We start from the raw sequence: 26062 nt of genomic DNA on the forward strand, positions 1-26062 counted from the left end.
TGTGCTGAGACTCTGATAAGAGAGTTCACGTCTAATGCATTTAGTGAAGGGCAAGTTCATCATCTTTATCTTATGTACTCAACTTGGTGTAAATATTGTTGTTTTTTTACAGTGAGACGTCGTTTCTCTCGAGTGCATGTAAGGATCAAACTATTGAACACTGCGGCAGCGTGCAGGTGATCAGGTTGTATGCAAATCTCAGATACCTTTGTTCTTTGTGTTCACTGTTAGAACAAAGTTAGTGAGGCTTGTGTTTCTTCACTTGATTCTTAATCTCCGCTCATTTTTTATTGCGTTTTCCCTTCTGCTTATTATAGTTATTATTTGGTACACTCAGATATAGAGAAACCTCACTTTACCAATCAGGAGGCGATTCGGCCGCACAGAATGAAAGAGACTTCTGAAATATAAAATCACATACAGTAGATGCTAAGCTAATGCATCATGAAATTTATAACTCCACCAGAGAAGAGAGGGGAGTTCAAAAGAATATTAAAATCCAGTACCTAAAGGGGGGCACGAGGGTTTATCTAAAGTCAGGGGCTTCGTTCAAGCCTACTATTTTATTGTTTGTCTTTATTTGCTGCCTCTGACTGATCCTAGTCTTCCATGTGTGGTTATGAGAGCAGGGATTTGTTGTGACCCCATTGACAGATTGACTCCCGAGTTCCCCTTTTCTTCCTCTTTGAAGAAATCCCCCCATCCGCATGTTTATTCCCAACAGAGAAAGAGGTGGATCTGTCCAGAGAATATGCCACCTGCCACCTTGACCCCCAGGGGCCTTGGTAATATCCATACAGGTGAACATTACTGGCTCCAGGTTCTCTATTATGTTCCCTCACACAGCTTCTTGCTGCTCGGGGAGTCAGACCTAACTCACATGCAAAAGATCAAACAAGTCCTTGCCAATTGAATTCAAATGGGAAATTTTTGAGTAATTCAAACAGTGAGTAGTGAAGCGACAGGGCTGTTCTGTCCCCTGACCAAAGCCAAACACAAGGAGTACACGTGTGTGTGTATATGTGAGCCCTACCTCCAAGACATGATTAAGTCCCGGAGCACATGCATTACAAATTCCACTTTTCCTTGTTTACATCTTCAAATAGTTCTCGAGACATATGCATAATACGGAGTTACGGCAGCACACGCGCATTTACTCGTGAAGTTGAATTACACGTTCGCCACTACAAAGAAAGTTGGAGACATTGTAGTTTTGATGCTGAAGGGCTGGGGAAGTGAAGACGTTTTATATACAGTATGTGATGAGGGCGGGCGACATGCTGATGTTAAAGGAAAGTGGGGTAGGAGATGGGAGGAAAGGAAAGGAAAGGAAAGGAAAGGAAAGGAAAGGAAAGGAAAGGAAGCCAGTGACACGAAAGAAAAGAAAATGTAATGAAAGAAATGAAGGATGAGAAGGGAGAGCTGGAGAAAGGGGGTTGCTTGTCTTCAGGGCAGGTACAGCTTACACTAAACTATTTGGCTTTAGAGTTGAAGCACCTCAACATGCCTGAAGGTCTTGAAGAATAGAGAATTGATGTGTCCCCTCTACCCCACCCACCCTTCTGAATCTCTATTCTTCACTCCTATCCCCTCTGATTGAGCAAGACGCAGATTCGTTTAAAAATAAACAGAATAGGGTGTAGATGTGCTATTTGTAATTTAGCATTGCTTCCCAATCAACATCCAGAGCAGCCAGTCATCAGTCTCTTCATATTGTGGCTTAATAAAAGCAACTGAACATACAGTAATCATGCAATGCCACCCATAGTCAGTATAAATACAGACCCCATGTGTATTTCAATGGAGCGCAGTAAGTAATAGCTAATGCAGCACATGAACTTTGATGCTTACAGTCCAGTCAGCAGGATAAAAGGTGATTTAAATGAGAAAATATTTATTTCCCATAGCGGCGCCATGATAGCGGCCAGCCAAATAAAGGCACATGCGCACAGTGATGGGTGTCCCTTTAAAGATTCCGGGAACAGCAGTGACTCTCTCAGTTTAATCGATTTTAAAATGAAAAGTCAATTTAACAAAGTTGAAAAGAGAAAGATGGGCTAAGGGAAGAAAAAAGCATTCTCTTGCACTCAAGCAGTAAACTAACTGCCGCACAGAGCAGGCAGAGATTTCAGCTGAATTATCTCCTACCTCACATTTGCTCTTAGGCAAGCAGTTTAAAAGCCAGGCGATTGAGCCAGTGATCCAATTTGAAATGCAGAAATGATTAGAGCAGCTTGCCTCATTTCATATCGAAATTCTCTGATTTATGACAGGGCACCAGCCAAGATCTATCTCTAAGGGGAATTAGTGTGCAATTCCTGCATATTTCTGTTATTTAGCCTCCCAATAGAAGATGCTATAGCCTGAGAGGGAGGGGTGGGGGGGGATGAAAGCTGTATGTAGGTATCTTTTCATTTCAGCAGATGTAACCATAGCCATTTAGAAGAGGGGGAGAATGACACAAAAGCAGACTTGAGAAATGGAGGTATTTCCCACTTTATTGTGGATGTCGACAGAGAATCTTATTTCAGGGCGCAATGAAAAAAAATGCAGCACCTAACTAAGCATGTACACAGCTTTTTTTGCCAGCGTGGATAGCGGCGGGCGAACACAGGCTGTGAGGTTAGCTCCGGACGTTTTTTTTTTTTTTTTTTTTTTTAAATTCAACAAAAAAAAAAGACCCTTGCAACCCATCCATCCTTGAGGCTAAGAAAATATTAATACGCAGAGCGATAACGAGGGCTAGAGGAAAATCTCCCTTAATGAAATTTCCAGTTGACCACATGCAATTTGTTTCATCGCAGTGAACAACTAATTGCAATGGACGTTATCAAGGTGTGAGTGTGCTGTCTGCTGTAAACTGACTGGTAAAACAGGTACAAATCCTTTATCCTCACTCCCATGTTAGAAACAGAGAACATATAAAGTCGACATAACCCATACGTAAGCTTGTATCTTTATATATATATTTATATATTTAGGCTGCAAATATAGTACCGCAAAGGACACGGCACTTTTAAAATGATTTGGGCACGCGTTGCCAGGTCAACTGTGGTCAGATGTAATGTGGGGATGAGAAAATGCCGTTATCAGTTATTCAGGAGCAAAAGAGGGAAAAAAAGATGGAAATAAAAAACAATTGTTGAAACAAGGCTTTTACTGTGAAAAAGAGGGCAAGGTTCAAAAATACTCAGAGTGATTTGACTGGAATATTTCCACTAGTGTTTTCATTTGGAAATGGCACTACTTTGGCACCGAGTGGGCGTTGAAAGATGAATGCATAAAGCCGGTATATGTCTTGAGATATTCAGACGGAGCGGTTTTGATCTCTCAGTTGTCTAAATCCTGCAGCTGTGGGATCAAGACGGAAACAGTGCCAGTCGGTGACCTTGGTGGAGGGAGGGAGGTGGTGGTGGTGGAGGGGGTGGGCGTGCGAGTGCGATGAGGAAAATAATCATTCCCACCGCGGTTTGTATCGATTTCACCTGCCCTGACCATGAAACGGGTTAAGAGTAGCCAGTGGTGGTGAAATGGTCAGCGGCGATATCATTAGCTTGTTGTTTACACAGGGAAGCAGGGAGTTAGGAGAAGGCTGAGTGTCACAAGACACTTTCTTCTTCACCTCCTTCAGCTGATCAGAGGATCATGGTATCAAGGAGGGATTAGTAGCGACTTGGGATTTGTGTGATTGGTTAATTTATTGCGGTGATGGCAGGTCTTTCATCTATGGCAACATTTAATCAGCGCAGCCACAGAGGCTATTACAGGTTAGCTCCTTTCTGGAGTCAGTCCGGCTGTGCCATCAGCTCTATCACAATTCCCCTGAAATTTCCAAATTATCTGGAACAGGCTTTAGCTTCTCAGTAATAAAAATTAGAACAGATTCCCGATAGAAGCTTTTGCTCACACAGGGCCAATTATAAATAGTACAGCCCTGCCTTGGAAGAAGGAAAAAGGGGAAGGAGGGGAGGAAAAAAATCCAAGTCTGAGAGATGTGCGCGGAACTTATCGTTCAGCCCCTGCTCCGCTCTGATCCAAATCCGTGTGGCTGAAAATTTATATTAGATTTTATCACAGGGGCCTAAGTCTAGAAAAATCAATGAAGGTTATCTTTTATGTTGCAGCAACTTGTGGAAATATTGATTTTCATTTTATAGCGAATTTGGAGCATCAGTTTGTAATCACTTCCTCGCTGACTACACTGTTTTGGTCACTGTATCTCTTACACGAGGAACGGTAACAGAGCTCAGAGGAAGGAAGAAAAAAAATAAAAATACCGGGAGAGTATTGAAACCACTGGAGTGAAAGCAGACGGTGGATAAACCGTAACACACTACACAGAGAGGAAGGCCGGGGAGGGGGGGGGTGGGTTACAGGCTCTGACAGGGATGATAGTCAGTAAACTGATATTGTATCTGTATAAACACAACACATCGAACGTTTACCTGTTAATAATATTTAGTCTTAATTACAAAAATACGTGTAGTCCAGGCATGAAAAATATCAGAAAATAACAAAAATGCTTTAAAGGAATTGGGGAAAAAGTAAGATCAGCAACTTTTCTTTCTTTTTTTACTGCCAACAGGGGTCAGCATATTTTCCAGTTCCCCCTCAGTGTGCTGTTTTGGGCAGGAAAAAGCCTCCCTACGTCACATCCCCCGTTTTTTCTCTTTTTTTTATGGCTGGCATCTCTGTGAGGAGTTTGTTTCCGTACAGCCAGTCCATCTCTGAGTCCCTAGCTCGAGGGAAAAATCGCAATTTTCTGCCTGTCAATCTGCATGTTTTTTTCCCTCTTCTGGCCTCGGCCACTTAGGCCAACTGATCCAGTTGTACCAATGTTTTCATTTGCATTTGCAGAGACGCTCCTCGCTGCGGTGACGCCGCTGTGTCTTAATCCTAAATTTGTTGTGCGTGCGGTCGTTCTTGTGGGCTTCTTTGTCTTTGCGGGGGCTGCTACACGCAGGCTGCTTACAAAGTGCATATTGTCACTATAGATGCTTTATGTAAATCTGCACTGAGACTGGCTGTCAGGGGCTTGTTGCTGCTCACTTCGCAAGAAAAAGGGGAACCAAAGCGAATAGTTGACAGTGACAATTAAATCAAAGCTAATGCATCGTAAGTTTCTATTACAGCGGGAACCAGAGGAACAATTGCGATTACTGCCACAAGTCTTAACAAATTGTGATGGTATTTCTAACGTAACATGGGAAGATGTGTCGTTAATATGGCCGCTTTGTCTCTGCTGGCTACATTAAGAGCAGCTGGAATATCATGAATTCCCAGAGGTGCAGGAGGATGGCAGAGAGGCCTCTCGCTGCTGAATAAGAGATGGCTCCAGTCTGGAGATCTGAGAAAGGGTTAATCTGATTTCCATTTCAGATAGTCGTCCTAGCAACAATCGGCCTGGTCTGCTCTGCTCCTTTGACAGGGGTGTGAGATTTTCAGGTTAGCCAGATAGAAGACTTTATTGTGAGGCTAATTTGAAATGTGAAATTGCGGACGACTTAAATTACAGAGGTCCTCTCTCTCTCTCCCTCTCTCTGTCTCTCTCTCTCATCTGCTGCCAGGACGGGATAAGGAGATGCCAGGAGAAGGAATAAGAATATCAACAGACACAATTTGCTGTCTGTGTTTGATCAGTTTTGCCGGTGTAGTTTGCCAATGTGCGAAGCTATATATATAAAGAGAGAGGGACTATTTCGAAATCTGTCTCTATTGAGTGTCTGCGTTTGTCTTCGTCATTTTGCAGACAAGATCCAAACAGATTCCTATCAGCTCTCTCTGAGATGTATTTGCCATTTGTAAATAATGCTCTCTCTCTCTAAAAAAAAAAAAAAAACATAAAAAATAAATAAATAGAAATCCATGTCCTCCAGCCTCTGACTAGATGAGTTCATGGAAAGAGAAATGGGCGGGTGGACGAGTAGGAGGAGGAGGAGGGGGCATGCAGACACACTGCCGGAGCACAGTGCTCATCTCTTGTGCATATCTGTGCCAATTCAGACCTTTAACATGCTCAAGTGACATTTGCATTTATCCTTGAAGGTTGCTGCCTCTTGCGGGGGAGAAATAAGTGAAAAGTGCGCGAGAGGGCTGGTATTTTGCTTTTGCATTAGGCAGATGGACAGTGTCCTGTCACCGGCCGCCTCAGATGGGGAAAAAGAAATGAAGTGTCGAGATTGCAGCCCAACCTATTTTCTCTTAGCTAAACTGTTTTCTGTAGGCTCCTAATGAAGGGGAGGCCCCGGGGTTCAAAAGAAATGGCCTTAAAATAGTGACATTCTGCCTTTGAGTAATAGGCTACTGTACCCAGCTGCCTGAGATGTTGCAACAGCCCCTCCACCACCTCCATACACACACAACATATGCACGACACCACCAACGCATCGCTTTACAAGGAGCAAAAGAAAAGGAGAACCAGCATAAAATAAAACAGACTAGAAAATCATGTGAGGATGAACAGCGCAGGCGAATGTGGTGACAGCGCAGCATGTGAATCTATTATAGAGGGTGTAGCTCTCTATCTCACTCTGTTTTATTTATTTATTTCTGATTCTTTCAGTGGAATGAAACCCCACGTTTGACCTCTGACCAAGAAGAAAAATGACCTTACACATTTGGAATAATTTCCCGGTATATTATAAAAACTCTGACCTCAATCGGCCTTTGAAATGGATACTGATTCTTTAAATTCTTCCCTGCTTGTTTCAGGAAATAGTGAGATCCTGGTGATAGCGAGGCACAATGCGCCCAAAGTTCACCGCCGAACACTTGCTTCCTTCTCTCTGAAAGTCACCGTCCTTTTTTTTCCTTTCTTCCTTTCATTTTTTTATGATTCCCAGACACGTGAGATGTTTTATTTAATCTAGTGGATCTGATTCTGGATCTCCGGGTTGAATCCTGGATGAAACAGATACAGTTCGGGCTCTTGCACCCATTTGCCATCACACCAAGCACTGCATTTGTCTGTTGGCCATCTCGCACACACACATACACTCATAAAAACTGCCCTGATTTCACATTTTCTCAGCAGTGTAGGGAAAAAAAAAGAAAAAAAGGATTGTGCTGGACTTGAGTTGCACGCTGTATAGTTTCTGAAATTGCCTCTTTATGGTCATTCAGTGCAGCGGAAGAGCGTAACTCAGAGGTTATTAATGTTTCTTTAATCACCAAAATAAGCAAATGATTAGTGTTTGTTATCTGTCCTCGACCAGAAGACGAAGAGCACGGTCCCGGTGGTGTTGAGCGCCGGCCCCAGGTGGCTGCTGGATGTGACTTGGCAGGGAGCGGAAGACAACAAAAACAACTGTGTGGTGTACAGCAAAGGTAAGCAAGCCGCGCCGGCATCCTGTTATCTCTCTGCAGCGCAGCACACCACGCCACAATCCTCCATCCACTCCTCCTCTGCCTGTCTCTCTCCCTCTGTCATTCTTTTACTTTTTCCTCCTCTCTTTCCTTCTCTTCTTCTTCTCAAAGTCACAAACAAGCACAAATAATTGCATCTACACAGCCCACGAGGACACACAGAAAGGCATGCTCTCGCTCCATATCTGTTTTCCTCATCCAAAGAGTCGTTTATATCTCTAAAACTCTGATTGGGAACTGAGAAACATCACTTGACACACAAAGTTAATGGTCTTTAGATTTCACAAGGTAATTAATGCCCCCCCCCCTTTCCTCCCCACACTCTTTTATACTAAGTGAATCCCTATCTCGGGGTAGATAGCGAGGAAAAGCACGAGTGGAGATGTGTTTGCCACTTTGCTTCATTTGTTCTTCTCGGCTAATTCGGCGAAGCTTTAGTCGTACATCTTTTAATAAATCAGCTGCATTCATACAACTTCCCAATGAGAAGTGGATTTCTGTAAACATGTGTTGAGGAAAAGAAAAAGAAAAGCACCGCTATTTGTCAGAAAATCCATGTTAGTTATACAAAAGTAATCCAAAGCATGCAACCCCCCCCCACCAAAAACCCACGACCCACTGTCACGACGATAAACTCCTCAATCCCCTGCATTGTGTCCAGCAGGGCCTCATTAAAGGAGCCCCGCAAACTGATCTGTGGAGAGCTGGGTTTGTTGCAGATTGCATGAGAAGATGCTCGCACTGTACACAGCACTGACACTAAAGTGTGGAGCTTCACTCCTCATGAAAGCGCATGGCTTCTGCAGCTATAATTGGGTCTTGACGGGTGTTAACCAAAGAGACACGGCGAAATAAATACGTAAATAAAGATGTGTTTGGGCTTCTGAAGGGGTGGGTAGGGGGGGCCTCTATTTATCACTTTTCAAAAATGATTACCCCGTGACAATACCCCCAAAGCTGAAATGGAGCTTCTTCTCCCTCAAAGTGAATAAGTGGCAGGAGTGGGATTTGCAACCCGGATTTTCGGTCTCCCAATTCTCATCTACTAATCACTAGACTGCACTGGGGAGTTATCCTCTTAACCGGCTACTTAACTTTGTGCTCTTTATCACCAAATCATTAAAGTTTTGATAAGCTGTTAAAGAAGATTATGCACTTCTTTAAAATCTTCTAATCTTTTTGCTCACAGAGTGACTGTATGAAACAAAAAGAAGGGCAATAACAGGATTTCTCACTTCTTCTTTTTTTCTTCTTGAGAATTTCCTCTGCCACTCTTCATACATGTATCCTGGCGATAACATCACACACGGCATCATCACCACCTCAGCTGGGAGCGCCTTTGTTTGTCGCTTCCAACTTGACCTTATTAAATTAAAACACAATAACATCTCCAGACGACCCCTTGTGTGAGTCGCTCTTGTGCTCTGCTTGTATAAGTTCATTACTCTAAATCCTCCACAAGCATCAGCACATGCTTGCCACTGATAATAAGTGATAATAGGGGGAATGTTGAATACAAAGAATTAATTCAATTCTCAGAGTTAAATATCTCTTGTCACCTCAGAGAATCAGTAAGTCGATTACTCGGCTCAAAACAAATTTCGTCACCTCTTGTGGAGGAACGCGATCAACGTGTTGGACTTTGAAACAAACTTTTAGCGCACTTCAAAGATTCAAACCTAAATCCAGCCTGCGCTATTCCACACTTGACTCGAACTGGTCTGCAGCAACTTTACCAAAAGCGAGTTGCATAAATTGGGTCGTGTGTCCGTTTCTCTCGCTTTTTCTCTTCCAAAGAAAGAAAAAAAATTGTTCCACATTTTTGCTCCTGGCAACTTTTTTTTTTCTCCACCTGGACTTGGGAGGAAGTTGAGAAAGTGATGAAGCGTTTGATGCCGTGCGGCCGTTTGACTCTTACGTCCAGACTGTGACTCGATTTATGCTGCTCATTCTTCTTCATCGCTTTCCTTTAAATATTCCAATCTGCACGCGTGCGCACCCTCTGGAGGTGACATTGGAATGGAGTGCCGGCGTGCCGGAATGTCAAATCTTTGTCAAATTTAATATTGAATTTGGTCTGTTTTTTTCCTTTCTTTTTTTTTCGCCTGTCGTTTCTTTTTTGAAGCCGTGCTGGAATTGTGTTTATCGCATCGACGCTGGCGCGGACCGACTAAAGGGAAAAAAAGGCTTCTCGGAGTCCGGCAAGAACTTTCTTCCCACCTTGAAAAGCTGAGGCCCAGATTGTTTATATCTTCACCCCTGTGCTGTGTTTCCGTCTGTTGGCTGTTTCGTTGCTCCCTGAGATGCGTTATTTATGGAAAACAGTGAATATCTCAATACACAGTATGCTTGCAGAATATGCTTTGGCTCACGTTTCAGTGGTCTCGGCTTTCTTTATGGCTGCATGCAAAGATAGTAGCAGTTCACTTTGGATGCTTGCCAGTGTGAATCTATGGGGGAGTATCTCTAAGTAAGGGATGGTGATTGGTTTGAGTGGCTGTAGCTTAGTGCTGGACGCTCTGTCCTATGATTTCTGCATTGCTTTTTTTATTTTATTTTTTTCGTACAAATGCTCATCCTCTATCCCCGAAACTTGTCAGGAAGTGTGTGTGGGGAGCGTGGGGGATATGTGCAGAGCGAGGGAGGACTGGATTCAGCAAAAATGATTCCTCTGAGAGTTGTAGCCCTGCAATGTGTTATGTATAATACATGCACTGGAGTGTGTAACAAGCAGCAGGATGGCATAGTCAGGTCCCCCCCACAGGGAGCCCCTGGTCATCAGCACCAAGAAACACTTACCTTATAATGTCACATATTCGACCCAGTTTTTGAGATGCTGCAATTCCTGTTGCTATAGCAAAATGATGTTTTCCCTGTCCTCTGTTTGCACGTCTGTATCACTTAATCGAGACGAGCAGAAAAGCATGAATATTTAAAAAATGCGGGGAAAAAAACAAGTGGAAGACCATGAGTAATATTTGAGTCATTTGAAATGTCTCCAATTAAGATTCGCATTCGTTTCATGAATATAAATTCTTCTTCGAATTCCCCTTCCTCAAAATGAGAGAACAGCACGAGCCCTGAAGTGGAAGCGGGAAAAAGTGCAATATCTGTTTTTCCCAGGCTGTCAGCATGGCCCTGTTTGTTTTACATTAAACTCCCAGGAAGAGCCTTAGCAGCCAGCCATTACTAAAACTCTCAATTCCTACTACTGCGCTAACTCATTATCGAGAAATCCACCTGGAACTCCCACAATGCTCTCCTCCACACTCCGACAGTTTCTTTGAACCGCCGAAGTTATAGAAACAGGCAGCAAGTCTGCAGAGTAATTATATGTTACAGTAACGCTGGAGAATGAGGAGACTGACAGGAGGCAGGAGGGAGGGAGGGGAGACAGGGGAGAATTTTCTGTACAGATAAACAACAGATTGATAAACAATGCAGCTGGAAAGTGGGAGCGATTTAACAGAGAAAACAAATTCAGACACATTGTGATTTCTTTTCATCGTCCAACGTCTCTCGGCTGAACGTGTTAGCGATGGGGTTCAGATGTCGCAAACCCGCCTGATTGTGGATTTCAGCAGCTGCTCAGAGAGCCAGCGTGACCACCGATGTGCTTATGCTGTCAAACAGCTTTCTTAATGATAAGGTGTTGTGCTGTATTTCCTCACTTTAGTTACCTCTCGGAACTTTTTGACCTCTCTGCCCTGAGGTTAAGGAAGTCATGAATACATGCAATTTTTTATTTTTTTTTTTAAAGTGTAGTTTTTCCACAAATGTTACCCAAACAGGAATAAATGCTCCTCTTGTAGGGGGACTTTTTGATCACATTTAACCCTTACAGCAGCAGATAGGTGTACTTCAGTGCCCATGCTTATGGTAAATAATTCAGGCATATTTTAATCATACTATGTTCCCATTATGTGAGGCCTTTCCTCTGCTGCAGGGCATCCAAGTTCAATCAGACACAGTCACATCTGAACTTACAAATAACAATAAATCAATTTGAATAAAAACATGACATTTTTTAGCAGTGAGATGCCACGCACGATGATTCGGTTCATCCTTGCTTTGAACCTCAATTGCGCTTATACCTGATATCTACGGTAAGCCAGGTGAAACTATACACAGTTAACGTGACCACATTACGTGGCATTATTCAGAGGTCACTGAAACTTTTGGAATGTAAGCCTCTTAAGCCAGACCACATTCAGATACAGCATGTCCAATAAGTCTCCAGAGCAACTTGGCCACATTGTTCGTGTAGAAATTGACCAGTGTAACTAGGCCGTTTTACATAAGCTCGGACGGTGTGGAATTAGCTAAATCTCTGCGTCTTTGTGTCATTTCAGATTCTCTAAGTCCTCACAATCAGATCTTTTTTTATGCCTTCATTTGCTCTTTCCACTGATCCAGAGCAGCAGACCGCTGAGGCAATATGGTGAACTTGCGTGACCTGACAGGACAGATGTAGTATCTATCGGACTCTCTCTAAAAAAAAAAAAAAAGAAAAGAAAAATGCAAAGACATTTTGAGTTTTTCCCCCCTGTGAAATGAAGGCGTCAAACTTGCAGCGTTTCGCGCACTGCACCCTGGCAGCGTGCGCCATGAAACGGTGAGAGGAGAGGACTCTTACAGTTCAAAATTTAATTGTTCATTTCGACCCTCCTATTTCAAAATGACTGCGGCGAATAGAAGGTGCGAGGGTTATTATCTGTTATCTAGGAACATAGCGAAATAGTGTGACTGAATAATAACTAAACAACTGACACAATGTAAAAATTCCATTATCAGTGTATTAAAACAAAATTGTACCCTAAAGGAGTCCCCACCACAGCTCCGAGCAGCCAACTAATTATGTTTAATTAAAAGACAACAGAGATCAACAGAATCGTTTTCATTAGGAAATTATTAATGATTCCACTGCAGCAATAATTGATTGCACTGAGCCACGCGATAACTCGGTACGGTCAGGCTGGAGTGAGCCGCGTGGAGAGGAGCTGCTGGTTTTAGGCACGCGGCAGCTCCTGAGTGGCGTCTACACTGGGTTTTTTTTTTCCTTCTTCTTTTAGGAGAAGTTATGTAGCGGGTTTTACGAACAGGAGAGGAAGAGGAGAGGAGGAGTGGAAAATCCAAATCATACACCAATCTGAGAGGACTTAACATCCCACACCTGCTTTTAGGAGGCATTCATGCACATGTCATCGCACATGACTGAGACAGGAACGCATACTCTTTATTATTTTCTCTTGTCTCATTTTTTACAAACATAGTCAGGAGACATATTCAAGAGGGCGTTTTCTCTGTGATTTTTTTTTTCTGTCTCAGTCGTAAGCATATAAAGTACACGCACGCACACACGGCCACTTCCCACCGCTGCTCCATTCAGAGCCACGTGAAAGACGTCAGCTCCAGACGCTTCCTCCGACAGCCTTTTATGTGCATTGTTCTCCCACCGAGCAGGCAGTTTTGCCCATGCTAGACAGTATAGCACAAGCACCAGACAACACACTCTGCTACAGCATGCACATTCGCTACAAACACACACACACACACACACACACACAAAGGCAGACCAAACGCCATTACCGAAAATTCACATAATGGCTGCTGACACATATATGTCCATCTGCATTCAGTGCAGACTAAGCCTTGAGACAAAAACAACAATGCAAGGGGGGAAATGTAAAAGAAGTGATGGGCACTGATGAGGGACAAGATTGTTCTAGTCATATCTCGCTGTTTAACATTTTGTCACTGTAGTCACTGCACATTTTGTGTTTGTGTATGTGTGCTTGTGATTTCTTGTTTTGTGTGTGTGTGCGCACGCGTGCGCCTGCCTGAGAGTTTAGCCAGTCGTCCTTGTATCAATGCCACGGAGGGTGTCAGGCTAATGAGCGTGGGCTGTCCTTAGAGCAGGAGGGTTTGGGTTGTGCCATTCACTCTGCATATTTAAATGCCTTGTAGAGCTTAAGTAGGCCCACTTTTCCATGTCAGGGCAGCGTTCAATCCTGCTGCGACCATTAATTATGATACCATTGTGCTCCAGTGTGGCTAATAAGAGTGATGTATTGCACCCTCGTGGCATTATAATCATCTGAGTGAAGTACCTGGACTACACCGAGCTCGCTTTAAGCACCGTGCTTTTAAAAAAAAAGGGAAAAAAAATAGTAAGTAGAGAGAAAGCCTCTTCTTCCCTCCTCTCAGTCTCATCTGCTGGCTATATTAGCTAGCGGTGCTACATGAGAGCGCGTCACAGATTTAATTTCTGTATAATTATATAATCAATGAACAGAAATGCTTTGGTATTGATCACGTAGGAAGGATTGTGTCCCTGGGATGGAAGACACGCGCACACACACACACACACACACACACACACACACACACACACACACACACACACACACACACACACACAATCGTTTATGCTCCAAGTAATGCAAGTATGAGCATCAAAAGAACACATGAGTCATTATTTAGGATTTTGCCCCCCTCGTCATTCCTCTTCCTATCAGGCCAAGTACGTTCCTTGAGTTATCTGCGGTGCTTTCGCAGATGTCTTTGCACACAGAGCTAGTTAAGTGGATATTAAGGAAGCTGCTTCTTAGTATTTGCAGCATGTCTCCTCAGTATTGAATGTGTTCAATACAGATGGGGAAAAAAAGATCACATTTTATTACATTAATCACCGCAAGCTAATGTGATTATATGTACTTTATATTTCCCTGCTTAACGTCCCTCCCTTAACGGCATAATCAATGACCGTTTTTATATTCATTGAAAAATTCTGCAGATATGAAAATAAGCCTCTGTGAGGGTTTTTCTTTTTTTTTTTTTTAATCTACTGCGGGATCTTGAGTCAGTAATTAAAGAGTCTATTCTGTGTGTCTTCTAAAAGCCCTTAGCCTGCTTTTAGGCCTGGGCATGATCCAGCCCGCCGCCTCCATCTCTGCTGTGGTAAGTAGGTGTGAAAAGCATTGTCAGTGTGCTTCAGGATAAAGCCCTGCTGTTGGATGCCATTGGTCAGAGTCACCCCCCCCCCACCACCACCACCACCGCCACCACCACCACCTTAAACACACATACACACACAAGATCCAGGAGCAGGATGAGAGGTGGAGTGTGTGTGTGTGTGTGCAGGGATAATCAGAGACAAAAGCTGAGAGCTGGAGTGAGGGGCCTTTCTGCTCCTCCACACAGTTTCTTCTCTTTTTTTTGGAGATGGGCAGAGAGGGTTGTTTCATCAGACTTAAGGGGGGTCACATTGTATGTGTGTGTGTGTGAGAGAGAGAGAGAGAGAGAAAGTGAGATGGAGGAACAGAGATAGAGGAATCACTTGGGTGGAAGGGTGTTCAGATCGTCAGTCAGCGTGATGGAAAGCCACCTGGTTAAAGTCTGTGTGAGGGTTGACACAGGACCGCAGCGAGTGGAACTAAACAAGTGAAAATGAGTCAGGGTGAAACTCTGAAGTGCCAAGGGAGCGAGGAGATGATCATGCTATGAACAAAAAAAGCACACGGAGAAGGAAAGAGGGACATGACGGGGAAAGAAAAGTTATTATTGAGAAAGAAAAGGAAGTGTGCAACGCTGACTGTGTTACAGTGATACAGTCGGCGTATAAAACAGCGTTAGAAATAACAATTCAGTCAAGCCATAAGGCCCGGTGCTGCAGGAGCCATTTTTCCTTTGATAATGTATACTCCCCTGCAAATCAATTTTTAGCTTGGGCAAAACATAATCAGATTTCCTCTGAAGAAATAGCATGAGACATTACAAAATTGTTTTGTGGGGTCGCCACTGTGTTCATGCAGGAGAGCTCGGTGATAACCTTTGTACATACCTTTGCAGCTAATCCATTTTATTGATTGCACATCCACCTGACTGAGAAAAAAAAACCAAAACATGGTCCCATAGTCTTTAGAGCAGCGTATCAGTGGGATATCACAGTATTTTTTTTCTTGTTGCAGCAACACAGAGGAATACAACTGCAAGGCTCCTGCAGTATTAGCCCCTTATCTGTGGGTTATTTTATCATGCGATCAAGCGTCTGAGCTAAAAGTTTAATGCCATGGGTGACATAGGGATGTGTGAGGTGGGTTCGACATTGACATCAACAGTCTATCAATGCCATACTTGATCATATTGTCAGCGTTTTATCTTTATTTGGCAATCAAAGTTGTGTTTGGTCATCGAGTACAGTTCACATGGAGAGTTTCTGAGGTCAGAGAAGAATTGAGATTGTCTTTACCAACAGAGACTGAACTCCTGTGGCACAAATCGTTCCCTTTCCAAACCTTAATCGTGCAGTTTTAGCTGTCAGACTTTAACCAGATAACAAGTTTCTCTTGCTCTATAACATCATGTCCAGTGCATACATGCTGAAAAAAAATCCCCTTTCTAGCAGCGTTAGTGCAAATTTAGAGATATTGAGCTGATATTAAATCTGCTGAGTGTCTCAAGCAAGGGCTGTTTCTTCAGTATTTTTTCTCTTTAGTAAAAGTGGACGCCAGTGAAGTTACAGTCTCTGGTTAAGGATAGTCAGGGTTAGGTGAGGGTAGGGTTAAGGTTACCTCAAAAGGCAAATATTAATTGAATGCTAGCGATGGGCATAAACTCTGATCTTCTTCATGAAACCACCCACACATGACACTATGATTTGCCACTCACTTTGTATAGGCCGTAATCCAGAATCGTCCAAGATGAAAATAATTCCCAGCTTCTGATATGGCGCTAGGTCCTTCAAAATTCATTTAGCATTGTTCTCTATTTCTTTTTTCTTACAATTATAGTTCCAATTTTTAAATTTTTAAGGCTGTTGTACTTGTTGTTTCTTCAGCGTGACAGCAATACTGGCCACTTATGAGCAAATCCCTACCTCCTCCAGGCTGCTTTAGTACCTGAGCTCTACTGACCTCTGCCTGTCGGCGCCGTGTGACAGAGATGGGTGCCCCTGTTCGCCGTGTATGTGTGTAAAAGCGAGAAAGAGTGGACAGAGAGGCGAGCGGGGAGACAGCCGTGCTGTAGGTACAGTAGTGTAGAGGACTAGACATCAGTGTCGTCCAGGTCAGACAGGGCCATCCATTCTCTAAGCCCCAGGGAAGAGAGAGAGGGAGAAAGAAGAAATGGAGAGAGAGTGGAAGAGAAAGGCGTGTGTGAGTGAGTGTGTGTGTGTGTGTGTGTGCGCGTGTGAGGAAAAAGAGAGATTGTTGGGGGGGGGTGCTGATGCACTGTTTCTCTTAACTCTGTCAAAGCCACTCCATTGTGCTCCCCCATGCAGTGAGTGGAAACCAATCTGTCATCGCTCCACTAGCCAGCATACTAGAAGAGGGCTAGACTGCTGGAAACACAAGTCTATTCAATGTGAAATGTAACTGGAATCTGAGCCCTTGGATAGCTGGATTGAGGAGAAAAAAAATGAGCGATGTAAGATTTTTTTTTTTTGAACCCCCGCTCTCCCACACACTGTGAAATGGAAGACGTGAGTACAGTATTTGGGTCTGTGCGAGATAGGTTTCAGTCTCGTATCTCTCCCTTTTTCACGGAGGGGTGATTGACATGTTTTGTTGATAGAACTCTATCCAAACCATGTGCGGTTTGCATAGGCATGAAGGGCTCAGTTAAAACTCTCCTCGTGCAATATCACCCCGCAGAGCTGGCCTCCTTTGTTTAAAGATTTGATTTTTCTTTTTTTCTCTTTTTTTTTCTGGCATTGACAATGTTTAGACAGTCACAGAGGGGGTGACTGAGCAGTATGAGAGAAAGTCTTCAAGTGGAGCTGTGAAGATGACTTCCTCGCACCTGTCACCTACAGAAACTCGCCATCAACACGACCACCTCTCTCCCGATGCCCTGAGCCCGCTAAGCCTGCATACTGTTGAATAGCGGCCGCTAATGCTATGTTCCAATGCCATTTGGAGTCACTGCTTCCCTTCTCCTTGCAGGAATCCCCCTTGCGCCATTTTCCCTGTAATCTCCCCACTCCTCTCTGTTATGGGGTGGCTCGCCCGCTGCTCCCGCCACTATTTCGCAGCCCCTCTTCTTCATACAGCCAGCACCTCCACCATTTTAATCCCTTTGACCCAAACCTTGTGTGTTTCCCTGTATCAACAGCTCCTGGAGATTACATCCTGCCTGCCTCCTCACCACTGTGTGCTTCAGTCACCGGGGCTGTAGCTGGCTAGTGCATGCTAGGGTCTTAGTCAGACACTGGTGGGTGTGATAGCCACTGTGGCTAGTTAGCTTGGTCAGGGTCGTAGCCAGAACACAAGCAACAGAGGCTTAGAGAATTAGCGGGTAGCTTCTGGCTTCAGAAGAAAGTTTGTTTCAGATCTTGAGCAGTTTGAGTAAATGAATGAGAACATTGTTTTGTTAATTCTTTTAGTTACTTCTCCAGAGTGTCCTCGAGCAAGGCGAAATATAACTTCTTCAGCTGCTTGGAATAAATTGGAAGTGACCTGCAGCAACCCCATCACCAGACATGAATAGTGATAATGTGTGATTCTCCCACACCACAGAACACATGCAGAGACATCTGGATTTACTTATTTTATTTATTTATTTTCACAGTAATTAAGTGTTAATGATTGCATTACATTTGATATGAAAAAATGTTAATCTATTTTTTGCTTTTTAACAAGCACAAGAAACCTACTGATGATAAACCCTTAACGAGGAGGAAAGAGGGTGTTTTTTTTAATCAGTCTGAAACGCAGTGGTACTCAAACTTTTTTTGGGGGGGGCCTCCCCCGCTTCAAAAGCAGATATTACCAATAAAAAAGGATACTAATTGAATTTTTGTGAAATAGAGCCAAGCATTAGCAAACTATTTGTTTATTCCTCACTAAAAAGTCATATTGATTCAACATAGTTCCAACCAGATTGGTGGCATACTTGAGACCCCTTCAGTGTTTGAGAACAACTGCAATAAACAGGGTTGTTCACAAGATTTCTGCTTTCGTGTTGACTTGCGGGTTTATCATATAAAAATGCGAACCTAAAAAAGATGACAACCACCACATACATAATGGAAGGCGTTGTTAATAATTATTGTCCAAAGGATGACGCCGATCTCACATTTGAAGATTTATAGGTAAAGAAATGTCTTAACGTTTCGTTCGTTTGCCAACACCTGCCAGGGAATAATTCAAATAAAACGAACATCATGTGGCTTTAAATAGTTGTTGGAACAAACATGCACAAATGCATGTTACGGCAGAATGTGCCCTCTTCTAATTTAGGGCAAAATTTAACAGGGAAATGAGGGTTCAGGAGGTTAAAGGAGTTATATCTCAACACAGCCTGTTGAGATCCTGCCCCCGATTCTTCTGTGTAGCTCGTCAGAAAAGTGAAGCAGCTGTCAGGAGAGTTGGAGGCAGTTCTGTCGTTACAGTACGTGACGAGCAGCCAGTGCCCACCGTGGGCCCCTCCTCTTTCATGTAGTGTTTCTGGTAATGGGTTGGGGCTTTATTGATGTGAACTTATGTGATCATTGCACAAAGAGCTACCATTCCTGTCTCTCTCTCCCTCCTGCTCAGTTTTCCTGTGGGTCGCATTAAATCAAGCCTCCGACCTAGACTCCAGTTAAATTAAACCCTATCAGCATGTTGCCCTCTCATATCGGAGAACAGGCCTTTATATAGACGGCCTGTAAATGGTGATTAGTGAGTGTTTTGATTAAAATTCAACCACACGTGTGATACTCTGGTGGAGCCGGTCGCCTCCTTCTCTCCCTCCCACCTTCTTTGCGTGTGCGTAAACATACGTTAAAACCCGTACGCGTGCACAAAAATCCGCTTCACCCGCCTCCCTCCCCGTCTCTGCCAGGCCCTTTCTCATGGCTCAGCAGAGTGCAAGGCTGATTTAAGGGCCCTTACAAATGGGAAGGTTGCAAGTGAAGACAAAAAACAGAGACGAATCACATCACAGCAGCCTCAAGGTTTCTACTAAAGCTATTCAACTGGAGGGGGAGCGGGCAGAACAGTGAAAAATATACACACACTCCATCCTGTCAGAACGCTTTTGGCTTATCTTGAGTGACTGTCAAGGCTGGGAATATCAGGGAATGGACAGAAATATATAAAATTAATAAGCCGCTGGATGTTGTCGGGAGTTATGATGCTTCATAAATCCTAGTTTGATCATGGCGGACAAGGCTTAAACCCACAGCTTCCTAATGCGCACAGCAGTGTTTTGGGACTGGATTTTATTCTGTTTCTGAGATAGAAGCCCTTAGCTGGCAAAAGTAAGATTTATCATCTCCCAATCCCCCCCTTTCTTTCATGAGTGACAAATATTAAAAAGAAGGCCTGAGGGAAGTTGGCAGCCATTACCACCTTTAATAGAAGGGCACAGGCGTAGCAAGGTGAAACTGGGGCCAAAGGCAGAGAAATGCTATTCAAAGAAAAGCGAGAGGAGCAGGAGAAGAGGGAGAAATTGCTACTAACTTATCAGTTGTACTTCCTTTGTCGGGTCAGAGGTCTTGGAGCTTTTGTTTGTTTGTTTGTTTCTTATACTGAAAGGATGGATGCTATCTCTCCCGCCATCCAAGCGGGTCCGCTCTGTCGAACGCTGCAGGTAATATTTCATGTCACGAATTAAGCAAGCCTGCCCACCGACTCCTTTCTACAGTTACATGGCTGCTGCATCCATCATCGTCCCCTCTTCCTCTTCAGCGTTAGCTTCTGTGCTGGATTTACTCAAGTGCTGTACTAACATACAGATTTAAGGTACTCGCGCTTATATTCCAATCCAATATTTCTGTTTCATTGTACCTGACATGTCTACCTGACTACATATAAAAAATGTGTTCAAGCATATTGTTCAAATGAAACAATTCGGTTAGTGGCTTAGCCAGTAATCATTCAAGCAATGGTTTTGATTTGTTGTCGATACGCCAAACATTTGAAAATATTACAAGTTTTGCTACATTTTTTACTTTAGAATGGAATCCAAATTGATATGTTCTTCTAACGACGTGTGTTTCTGCTTGAGTTGTGAAACTTTGGAAGGCAGCTACCATAACTGGTCTCCCACCAGAGGAACCAGGTTTCAATTAAAAACAAGTCTCCAAGTGTTTTTGGTTGGATTGCAGGGTTGTCAAGTATTGCTGTCAAGTATTATCTAACCTGGCTTCTCCCCAACGCTGTTAAATACCCGGGAGTTTATTTCAAATTCTCCCTTGTTGTACAGCACCAGCAAAAATCAAGATTCACAGGCGCTGAACTGACGATGAAGTTCAAGTATTGTTATGTATTTTTTGCACGGGCTGAGTTTGAAAAGATCCACGGTTTGATTCCAGGAGGAGATACAAAATCCTTTTGCGGTTGTGTCAGGAAGGGCATCTGCCAAATCAAAACATGTGGATCTACCTGCTGTCCCGTGGTGACCCCTTGCGAAGAAGGGAGCAACCCAAAGTAGCTTTTGCAGTGCAGCAGTGGTACTTTTAGTCAGATAAAAGATCTGAATACTACAGGGTGGGCCATTTATATGGATACACCGTAATAAAATGGGAATGGTTGGTGATATTAAAGTCCTGTTTGTGGCACATTAGTATATATGAGGGGGCAAACTCCTCAAGATGGGTGGTGACCATGGTGGCCATTTAGAAGTCGGCCATCTTGGATACAACTTTTGTTTTTTCAATAGGAAGAGGGCCATGTGACACATCAAACTTATTGGTAATGTCACAAGAAAAACAATGGTGTGCTTGGTTTCAACGTAACTTTATTCTTTCATGAGTTATTTACAAGTTTCTGACCACTTATAAAATGTGTTCAATGTGCTGCCCATTGTGTTGGATTGTCAATGCAACCCTCTTCTCCCACTCTTCACACACTGATAGCAAAACTGCAGGAGAAATGCCAGCACAGGCATCCAGTATCCGTAGTTTCAGGTGCTGCACATCTCGTATCTTCACACCATAGACAATTGCCTTCAGATGACCTCAAAGATAAAAGTCTAAGGGGCTCAGATCGGGAGACCTTGGGGGCCATTCAACTGACCCACGACGACCAATCCACTTTCCAGGAAACTGTTCATCTAGGAATGCTCGGACCTGGCACCCATAATGAGGTGGTGCACCATCTTGCTGGAAAAACTCAGGGAACATGCCAGCTTCAGTGCATAAAGAGGGAAACACATCATCATGTAGCAATTTCAAATATCCAGTGGCCTTGAGGTTTCCATTGATGAAGAATGGACCCACTATCGTTGTACCCCATATACCACACCAAACCATCACTTTTGTTGTTCCAACAGTCTTGGAGGGATCCATCCAATGCGGGTTAGTGTCAGACCAATAGCGGTGGTTTTGTTTGTTAACTTCACCATTGACATAAAAGTTTGCCTCATCTCTGAACAAAATCTTCTGTGTGAACTGAGGGTCCTGCTCCAATTTTTGTTTTGCCCATTCTGCAAATTCTGTGCACCGATCTGGGTCATCCTCGTTGAGATGCTGCAGTAGCTGGAGTTTGTAAGGGTGCCATTTGTGAGTAGCTAATATCCGCCAAAGGGATGTTCGACTAATGCCACTCTCCAGTGACATGCGGCGAGTGCTACGCTGTGGGCTCTTGCTGAAGGAAGCTAGGACAGCCACTGATGTTTCTTCATTAGTGACCGTTTTCTTGCGTCCTCATTTTGGCAAATCCAACACTGAACCAGTTTCACGAAACTTTGTAAGCAGTTTGCTAACTGTAGCATGGGAGATGGGTGGACTCGTAGGGTGTCTTGCATTGAAATCTGCTGCAATGACCCGGTTACTGCGTTCACCAGATATCAACACAATTTCGATCCGCTTCTCACGTGTTAACTTCTTCAACATGTCAATGGCTGTGAACAAAGAGAAACTTGTAAATAACTCACGAAAGAATAAAGTTACGTTGAAACCAAGCACACCATTGTTTTTCTTGTGACATTACCAATAAGTTTGATGTGTCACATGGCCCTCTTCCTATTGAAAAAACAAAAGTTGTATCCAAGATGGCCGACTTCTAAATGGCCACCATGGTCACCACCCATCTTGAGGAGTTTGCCCCCTCACATATACTAATGTGCCACAAACAGGACTTTAATATCACCAACCATTCCCATTTTATTACGGTGTATCCATATAAATGGCCCACCCTGTACTTTGACCACTGGTTGGCTGGTTTTTGTCTGATCAACCTTCCTCTCTAGGGGGCTTCAGCTGTGTAAATACAGGAGCGGAGGGAGAGACTAATTAGACCGGCATGTCTAATCTCTGGGGCTTTACCTGTCAATAAACATGTTGTCAGTGAAGATGAAGCCTCTTTAAATGAAAGGCTTGGCAGTTTTGATATGTAAAACACATGTCACATCGTCTCAGTCGCTAACATCACGAAGAGACGAGTTGTCAACAGAAGTAAAATGACAACAAAAACATCTTTGCTGGACCAAGTCGGAATAATGACACTTTAAATTAAGACTTGTTGTTCTTCGCCCCCCTCTCTTGTTCTATTTGGGAGAGGTCATGCTTTTTGAACACAAGCTGTAGTAAGTAAATTTATTCCACTTATTTCTTGTAACTGCACGAAAAAGTAATGAGGTGCTGGAGATAAATATATGAAGACAATAAGGCATGCAGTCCTTTTCCTGTAGCTGCTTTTTGAGTCAATTAGCACTTTTCAGAGGCTCTGAAGAATATCACTGCCTTATGTAGCTTCTCAATATGCAGCATCTGACTTTTATCCAATTACATTATGTGAGGTCTGTGGGCACGCCGGGCACAGTGCACATAATGGAGGATGCCATCTTTGGTGTGATATTCTCTAACACTTTTCCACCGCATATGCCTATGGCTCTCACCATGAATTATTCAAAGGCTTCACAGAAGAGAGTGAGCAACTCGGCTCCATAGTAAACAGATTTTCTGCTCGCCATCCTCACAAATCTGAAGTGTAGGACATTGTAAGTACCAAATAATTACACGGTGGCCCCTTTTCCCTTCCTGTCTGAGTTAACCTGGCCTCAGAAATGCATTTTGGACTGAATAATATTTTGTCACTGGTGTAGCTTGGAGTTAATTGAAGTTTTGTCACTCGAGACCTGCGAGTGCAGATTCACAAAACTGATGCATGAAAATGCAAGATCTGTGGACGTCCCCACACGTGTAATTCCATGGAAAACACTTCTTTATTTCAGTATTTCTTATCCCATTTTTCATCTCATCAGACACATTTGGTTGAGGAGAAGGCAGCAAAATGTTACCAGGATATTTGTCCACCCTGCTCTGTCCCTGTTGATTTATTAAACCATAATAGATAACGGCTCCAGAGTTTGACTCTGGCTATGTATAATCACTTTAGTTCCTTGCCGGCTATTGTGCTCTGAAATAGAAAATATGAATATTACATGGGTTTTAAATCCCTACAAAACTTCCTTTTTTTTTCCAGAACAAGAAAATTGACATATCCATTGCATTACTGCAGCGCCCATCTTTGGCTAATGGAGATTTCACATTATAGTGCTCACATTATAGCACCATGAAATATGCTAAGCATTTAGGAGAAATGAACTTTTTAAATAGTTCATCACTGGGAATAAAAAAAAGGGGGTGGGTTCTATGAGATCCCCCCAACCCCCAACCCCTCTCTTTTCTCTGCTTTGGGGATTTGCCCTGACCTTGAACTGCTCGTATCGTCCAGTGCAGATCTGTGGCGGTGACACATGTCATGTGTTGGAGAGGATTGAGGAGGAAGCGGAGGAGACAAGGGAGCGTGATCTTGGTCTGTAGCCCAGTCGAAGTCAGAGTCCGCCTTTGTGTCACAGGACGGGCATGTTTGGCCCAAAACACAGACTGCACCTCATCCACTAATCTCAGCACGAAAACACCTTTTGGGTTGCTGACGAGTGGGAGAGGGGTGAAGACGAGCACTCGCGCATGTTGCGACGTTGAAGAACGGCGCGATGGGTTCAAAGCCGCCCTTAAATTCTTGGGCTGCAGGGTGGGACGTTTACATGGGGGAAGAACAAGAGAACGAGTGAAGTGGAATCTGTCTCCAGATTCCCCTCTTGTAAAGCCGACCTGGCTGAAGCAAAGCCAAGCTCCTTCTCGTTCTGCCTTGTAGGAAACCACGCCGCTCCCATGCTACACTCAGTAGGAGGACACAAACTGCAAAAGAATAGATGCTATTCATAAAGGAACACCATCTCAGGTATCCGCCTCCCCCTGTGTTTCAATCTCTGGTTTGCAGTCATGTAGTTGAAAGCGCATATAATCACACGTGAGTGAAGTTAACTCGCATATCGACGTCCGATGTTTCTTTCTGTCAGCGCGACGCTCGGCTGAACACTCCCTTTTCACCCAGGCAGATCGCACGAAAGTGGCGGAATAATTTGTTATTGAATTGCAGCGTCTCTGAAATCCAGATCAAAAATCTACACCAAAGATTAACATCTGTATTTAGGAAAGATGGCTAACGTCACACGGCTGACAACCGTCATTACACCCTGCTTACTTGTGAGCGCGGCTACCTTTAATCATCAAAAGGCTGCAGTTTGCCTTTTGTCGGGAGTTAAATTGACAGACTCAGACCTCGTTTGTATGCAGCGTCTCAAGCAGAAGCTGCGACTTTCAGGGTGTCTGCAAATAAATAAATCATAAAGTTTGTTTTTCACTCAAGTCAAAAGAGACCTTCTCTTTGTCTTTGTGCTTTTGGCGCCTTTTCCACCGACATGAGGCTAAAACCCCGAAGACTAGAGCATTTAGGAAAGCTCCTAAATAGCGGCTCTGAAGCTAGGTTTGAGCTTTGTCATCACGCTTGAAGAATTTCCTTTTAATGTACTGTAATGTGAAATTCAGTGGGGACAAGTTTAATTGAGTTTTACACAAACCAGTTGGGAGTAGCGCTGGAAGGTAGGTGATGTTGAGGTTTTTAATCTCTGGCTCCGGAGAGGCTTGTTGACGGAGTGGTTCTTTCTCTTTGTGGAGAAAAAAAGAGGAAGCCTAAGAAATGATACATCCATGGATAAAACCAATTGGCAACCCTCAAAGGGACGGGGGGTGATAAGGCAAATCCAGCACTTGTAGAGAAATAAAAGAATCCAACTGTTCATTAAAACGGGAAACAAAACAGGCGATTGAGAAGGAAGGCAGACTGCTCAGTGGAGGAGTGAGTGAAACAGACAAACAGTGCCAGAGATATCAGAGGAAAGGATTGGAAAATAATCAAGGATTTGTGAAGAGAATTAATAAGAAAGATAGACACAAATAAGCATTTTTCTGACTCTCTGCAAAATTAGGAGGGATGGACTACAATTATCAAACAGGGGAAATGGCATAAGCTACATAGACACCTAATTATAAAGGATAACCTAGATATGAAGGTTGCTGTCTTTTTATTTTACACACTTTGACTGTGAGGCAGTAGGGTCCTTTGTGTTCAGTAAACCAGATATTCGCTGGATAGAAAATATTGAGACACTATTCAGTATAGAAGTATTCTCTTATTCTACGCCAACAGTCTCCATCCTGTAACTAGTATATAATCCACTGAGAAAAGGGGGGATTTTAACCTCGCATAAAAAGCTTTTTCTACCACTGGAACTGTATTTAAACACAGATGCTTTGGAGCTGAAAGATAAAGCCAACAAGCAATCAAATAAGAAGAATAAATATTGTTACTGTTGCTATTCTTAATTTTTATTTTCGCACACAATTCAGGAAGTGTTACAACAC

At 43.4% G+C, this 26062-nt stretch overlaps 1 protein-coding gene across 2 annotated transcripts in view; it reads left to right on the forward strand.

The window, feature by feature from the left end:
• zfpm2a (zinc finger protein, FOG family member 2a) overlaps nucleotides 1-26062 on the forward strand; it is a 121878-nt gene that overhangs the window by 67929 nt on the left and 27887 nt on the right. Inside the window, exon 5 of one of the 2 annotated variants that reach the window (XM_084942744.1) lies at nucleotides 7215-7326. In XM_084942744.1, coding sequence (XP_084798870.1) covers nucleotides 7215-7326 — 112 coding nt within the window. The remainder of the gene's footprint in view (nucleotides 1-7214; nucleotides 7327-26062) is intronic. The other variant, XM_084942745.1, reaches the window with a different exon arrangement.

The sequence above is a fragment of the Perissodus microlepis genome, chromosome 11, assembly GCF_051167445.1.
Source record: "Perissodus microlepis isolate ML-2025 ecotype Zambia chromosome 11, ASM5116744v1, whole genome shotgun sequence".
Classification (NCBI taxonomy): Eukaryota; Metazoa; Chordata; class Actinopteri; order Cichliformes; family Cichlidae; genus Perissodus; species Perissodus microlepis.